This window comes from Lathyrus oleraceus, chromosome 5 (assembly GCF_024323335.1).
Source record: "Lathyrus oleraceus cultivar Zhongwan6 chromosome 5, CAAS_Psat_ZW6_1.0, whole genome shotgun sequence".
Taxonomy (NCBI): Eukaryota; Viridiplantae; Streptophyta; class Magnoliopsida; order Fabales; family Fabaceae; genus Lathyrus; species Lathyrus oleraceus.
Window position 1 is genome coordinate 650,404,945 of NC_066583.1, and position 6,564 is coordinate 650,411,508.

Consider the following 6,564-nt stretch of genomic DNA (forward strand, 5'->3'; position numbering starts at 1 on the left):
TGCTTTGGTTGTACCTGTGAAAAGCTGTACTGATTTTGCTTCAAATGAATCAAAAATGCATTTTGCCAAGTTTGTATATAAGTGGAAATGGGGGTGTGTTTGTCTGCTCAGATGGGCCTGCAACAGGCTGCAGACAGACTGTATGTTTGCTGCTTTTATTCTGTACTAGCATGCTGTACCTGATTTGCTCAATGAACCAAAAATGCATAAAAATGCCAACTTTGTACCTTGGTCCAAAATGGTAGGAAAATGGTGATATGATGATGGTTTAAGGCTTGAAGCAAATCACCAATGATGTATGGAACATTTCCCAATTGGCAAAATGATGAAAAAGTCAAAAACTCAAAAAGTCAAAGTTTGGTCAAACTTTGAATTTAAATGAGAAAGGTCTAAAAATGCCATTTTGATTGGCAAGGTTTTAGGTCATGAAATTTATATTTTTGGAAAGGGGATGAAAAATGTGATTTGTAGGAAAAAACCCCACCAAATTTGGCCTTATGGTTTGGGAGATATGGCTTGTTGAAGTTCAAAAAATGGTGAAAATGATTTGATCATATCTTGACAACCACACATGGGATTTGGATGTTCTTGGACTTTTTGAAAATGGGAGAACAAGATCCTCAACTTTCATGTTGGGCAAAAATTCATTTGAAGCTTGTATCATGATGTAAGTTTAAGATCAAGAAGTTTCCATTTTTGGCAGTTGAAATTACAGGTCCACTTGCTATTTCTGGAAAATTTCTGATTGACTTGATTTTCTTCCATGATGAGGTTGAACATGATAGATGAGGCTTATACAAGCATGAATAAGCTCTTTCAGATCAATTCTATCCATCAAATCCTTGATTAAATCCACTGTTGACCAAGTTGGACTTTTCTAGGGTTTTGGACTGATTGGACTTCTTCTGATGAATTCCAAACCCTAATTCCTTGAGAACTTGTCCTCAAATGATGTCCCAAGTTGTATGAACTTTTGATTAATAATCATGGTGCCCAAATTCTGCAAGAATGGCCACCATCCATTGCTTTGACTGACCACTGACTGATTTTGACCTAATTGCTGATGATTGCTTCCACTGCAAGCAACAAGGTTAAACTGACAATATTTTTGTACTTTTTGAATGATAAACATATGAAAGCAAAGATATACAAATGCAAAGTATGGTTGGTGATCAAGAAACAAACCACAAGGCAATCTACCCACTAGGAGGGGACAAAGGCATGCAATAATCCTTGAGGTTATGATATGAATGATATGGGCCATGAGGGATCTTAGGGCCCAAAATTGGGGTCTTACAGCACTACTTTATTTATTTCTAGCACTCGCTTTACTTTATTTATTTCTCGCACTCGCTTTACTTTATTTATTTCTCGCACTCGCACTACTTTTGTTTACTTTCCGCACTCGCACTACTTTTATTTACTTTCCGCACACTCACTACTTTTATTTACTTTTCCGCACTCGCACTACTTTTATTTAAATTAAAATGCACCTTTACTTTAACATGTCTAACTAAATCCATAAAGGTTAGAATGTAAGGATCGTAATTAAACCAATAATCCGTACAATTGTTCGTAGAAACACTTAAGGGCTATTTTAACTTTCAACTTAAGTTTTCCCGTACTTAATCTCCGTTGGGTAAGATCGAAAGCCGTCCAACGTCTTTTTAAACTTAATTGTTTTAAACTATTTCAAAAACAACGAAAGCACTTTGTTTAGTTCATTAGGAGTTTTTTACTTAAGAAGAAAAGTGATTTTAAAACTATTTTCGGACGCGTTTATAAGTTTAGAGTCTGGTTTGTGAGAACCTCTTTTGGTTAAGAAATCCAGGTTAAAATACTTTTCAACTTAGTTAAGATACTATATTTCTTAAAAATAGGTTTACTACTCTAACGCAATGCGTGCCTTTTTATAAGTGACAATAAGAGGGTTTGATTAGGGAGTACAACTCGGTTCTGAATACGCGAAAGCGACAGTTCCTGTTAAATTTGTTCTTTTCAAAGTAGGAAACACTACCCATAAATAGTTCTATTAGCAAGTACTTGGATTATTAATTGATTATGTGAATTACATTCGAGCCTGTCTTTATAAATTGAATTTAATTTAATACTTTACTTTTCATCGCACGCTCTAAAAACCCCTATTTTGATTACCTTAGATAAACACCATAACAATAGATAACGATAGATTGACACTTGGTCTCTGTGGACTCGACAATCTTTTATATTACTCTGACGCGTTCGTATACTTCCGAAAACCACGCATCAGCCCCATCCAAAAAATTGTCTTATCTTTGCTGATGAATTTGGAAGCTCACAGGGAGGCTTTGAAGAAGGTCTTGGAGCAAGCCTATGTAGATCATGATGTAACAATTGGTCAATTCGATGGCATTGTAGCCAACATTACTGCGTGTAACAGCCCAAGCTATAGTGATGAAGAATTGTCTGAGCAAGCCTATGTAGATCATGATGTAAAAAATTCCTTTGCATATTTCCATGAATTGCCAAGAAGATGCTTTGTCCAGTGTGTTGGTTGACATTGTCTCTTCTTTGAATGTTATGCCAAAGTCTACTCTATCCAAGATCTCTTATCAAGGTGCTCCGATGAGATTTGTTGGGTTTTTTATGAAAGCCTTTGATGGCTCGAGGAAAACTGTGATTGAAGACTTGAAATTCTTTTATAAGTGAAGCTTGACTTGTGCTTGAGTCTAGAACTATTCTTTTTGCGATGCACATTTTCTTGTAGAGTATGTCTTCATCAAAACACTTTGAGAAGATTGTCTTCACATTCTCCCCCTTTTTTATGATGACAACTTTTTATTAAATGTTTTATCCAATCTTACTTTCTCTAACAATTGAAACTACCCCTTGATCGAAGCTCCCCCCTGATCCATGTTTGAGAGAATTTTTAAAGTAATTGCTAGCTTCATTGTTAGAGAAACATACAACAACCAAATATATCTTCTCCCCCTTTGTCGTTAGCAAAAAGGATGGGAAAGACTAAACAATGAACAGCCATATGTTGTATGATAATATAGCGTATAATGTGAATACATAAACAAATAACCAAACAACCAAAAGGACATAACTTAATACAAAATAACTTGTCCATATATAATTATTAAAACATAAACTTAAAAACAAGAAAACTCAGCATAACAAAAAACAAGAAACAAACACATTAATCATTTTAATCACTTTATTAAAAGTATTGGAAAGTGATAACTTAATAAATAAGCACTTATTAAAAAATAGACAAATAATACACATTTAATAAAAAGCAAAAATCTGGAAAACGTTCACGTGTAATCAATTACCTTGAGAGGTGTAGTCGGTTACACTATGCAAAAACGCTGCAATGAGTCACGCAAGCAGACATGTAATCGATTACTGAATAAGGGGCAACCGATTACCTCAATAAAAAACAGAATGTTCACCAGGATCAGCATGCAATGAATTTTAAGAAACCAACAATTACACATGTTATTAAATATCCTTGGGCAACTTTATATGAAGAAAACATGTCATACAAACATTATAAAGGCACAAAAAAATAATTTTCTTAAAACACATGCAAGAAAACACATACATAAAATTTTAAATAAAAATTTGAGGTAATGAGAGAGTGTACCTTTGTGTTTGCATTGATTAATTTTGAAGAATCAAATGTCACAATGATCTAAAATACCAAGTTCCCTCCGAATTTTGTAAAATGGTTCCTTTGGGAGAGATTTTGTGAATATGTCGGCAAGCTGGTTATGCATATCCACGAATGAGACCTAAACATCACCTTTGAGCACATGATCATGTAATAAGTGATGTCGAATGTCTATGTGTTTAGTACGAGAATGCATGACTGGATTCTTTGTTATATTTATTGCGCTTGTGTTGTCGCATCGAAGTGGTATGCATCCAAGATTTAGTCTGAAATCACTCAGTTGTTGCTTTAGCCATAGAATCTGAGCACAACAACTTCCTGCTGCTATGTATTCTGCATCTGTAGTGCTAAGAGCAATACATGCTTGTTTCTTACACGCCCAAGAAACTAATGTTCCACTTGTACTTTTTTTATCAGTTTTACAACCAGCATAATCCGAGTCAGAATATCCAACTAAATTACATATACTACCTTTTGGATACCATAGGCCGACATTCGTTGTTCCTTTGAGATACTTCATGATCCTTTTAACAGCGGTGAGATGCGATTCCTTTGGATTGGCTTGAAATTTCGTACAAAGACACACATTAAACATTATATCAGGATGGCTTGCCTTCAAATATAGTAAGGAACCAATCATACCTCGATACTTTGTGATATCAATCGAAACACCTGATTCATCTTGATCAACATAAGTTTCGGATCCCATTGGAGTAGACATTGCCTTGCAACTATCTATGTAGAATCTTTTCAACAACTCTTTGCAGTACTTTGATTGGCTGATGAAGATACCATTCTTAAGTTGCTTAATTTGGAGTCCAAGAAAATAGTTCATCTTACCCATCATGGACATCTCGAATTCTCCTTGCATCATCAATGAAAATTCTTCACATATTTCTTTGTTTGTTGAGCCGAATATGATGTCGTCAACATAGACTTGAACCAATAAAGTGTTACCTTTTATTTTCTTAATAAACAATGGCGTGTCAACTTTACCTTTTTCAAACCGTCTTTCACAAATAAAGTTGTTAAGTAGGTCATACCACACCTTTTGTGCTTGTTTTAAGCCATAAAGAGCTTTATTCAACTTGAAGACATGTGAAGGATTCTTGAAGTCTTCAGATCCCGGGGGTTGTTTTACATAGACTTCTTCATTAATATAGCCATTCAAGAAGGTGATCTTGACATCCATTTGGAATAATTGGAAATTTAATGAACAAGCATAAGCAAGTAATAAACGGATAACTTCTAACCTTGCAACCGGAGCAAATGTTTCTTCAAAATTAATGCCTTCCTCTTGATTGTATCCTGGGGCTACCAACCTTGATTTGTTTTGAACAATTATACCATTCTCATGAAGCTTGTTCTTAAACACCCATCTGATACCTATGATGTGTTTACCACTTGGCCTAGGTACAAGTTCCCAAACTTGATTCCTTTCGAATTGGTTTAACACTTCTTGCATTTCAACTATCCATTGGTCGTCTTCAAAGGCTTCACCAACTTTGGAAGGTTCAATTTATGAAACAAACGCCATATTCAAGCATGCATCTTTGAGATTTAATCTTGTTGTAACTCCTTAACTAATATCACCAATGACTTTATCAATTAGATGATCTCTATGAGTTCTCCATTCTTTAGGTAGATCATTATCATTTGATTCTTGTTGAATTGGTTCTTCATGATGTTCCATTTGATTATCATTGTTGACTTTGGAAGTATCTTCTTAAGGAACGTCGAGGTTGTCTTTGTCATTGTTTAAGACAAAGCATTTGCATCCAAAAATGTGAAAATAAGCAATGTTTAGCTTCCTTTCTTTGAAAAGTTCATAAGGAGTCTTTTTTAAAATAGGTCTTATAATAACTCTATTACTTACATAGCATGTCGTGCGTACCACATCCGCCCAAAAATATTTTGGAAGATTCGAGTCGCTAAGCATTGTTCTTGCAAGTTCCACGAGTGACCTATTCTTTATCTTCACCACTCCATTTTTTTAGGAGTCCTTGGTGCCGAGAAATTGTGAAAGATTCCATTTTCTTCACAAAATTCTTTGAAAGAGTCATTTTGGAATTCTCTGCCATGGTCGCTTCTTATGGAGGTAATTTTTAGTGATTTCTCATTTTGGATTTGCCTTGCATACTTCTTGAACGCCTTAAATGCATCACTTCTCTTGACTAAAAATAATTTCCAAGTATATCTAGAAAAATCATCAACAATAACTAAATCGCATACATTAGCTCCAAAGCTTCTTGTTCTTGATGGACCAAATAAGTCCATATGCAAAAATTGTAGTGGCCTTAAAGTGGACACCATACTCTTAGGTTTGAAAGTTGATTTGGGTTGCTTTCCCTTTTAATATGCATCACATAATCTATATTTTGAAAAAATTCATCTTAGCCAATCCAATGACAAGATCATGCCTGACTAGTTTATTCAAGTGTTCCATATGAATGTGAGTAATTCTATTATGACATAGTCATGCGTCATTGTTGTTCACCATGAGACATTTTACCTTAAAAGACAAATAATTAAGGGAAATCATAAATATATCAATGATTATTTTACCTTTGATTTTTACTTCATTGGTGACTTCATCTTCAATCAAGCATTCATCTTTTGTGAACTTGATCTTGAAGCCTTTGTCACAAAGTTCGCTAATGTTAGAAGATTGTGCTTTAATCTTTCAACATAAAGAACATCTTCAATGGATGTAAAGGGTGGTGCTCCAAATTTTCCTATGCCAATAATATTTCCTTTTTTTATCTCCATAAGTAACATAACCCTTGGCCTTAAGCACTAGATTTGAAAATTTGTCCGGGTCTCCCGTCATATGCTAAGAAAAACCATTATCTAGATACCATAGATCTGATATGGCTTTCAAGAATACCTAAAAAACAAATTAAGTT

At 34.6% G+C, this 6,564-nt stretch overlaps 1 protein-coding gene across 1 annotated transcript; it reads right to left on the reverse strand.

Annotated features, from left to right (window-relative positions):
- Positions 1 to 3,779: 3,779 nt before the first annotated feature.
- Positions 3,780 to 4,493, reverse strand: LOC127082688 (secreted RxLR effector protein 161-like). Its single transcript, XM_051022914.1, has one exon. The coding sequence runs from the start codon at positions 4,491 to 4,493 to the stop codon at positions 3,780 to 3,782; it is 714 nt and encodes a 237-aa protein (XP_050878871.1).
- Positions 4,494 to 6,564: the final 2,071 nt, after the last annotated feature.

What these genes read in the sequence shown, in the direction of transcription:
- LOC127082688 (XM_051022914.1), bottom strand. Translation starts at nt 4,493, where the DNA reads ATGAACTATTTTCTTGGACTCCAAATTAAGCAACTTAAGAATGGTATC.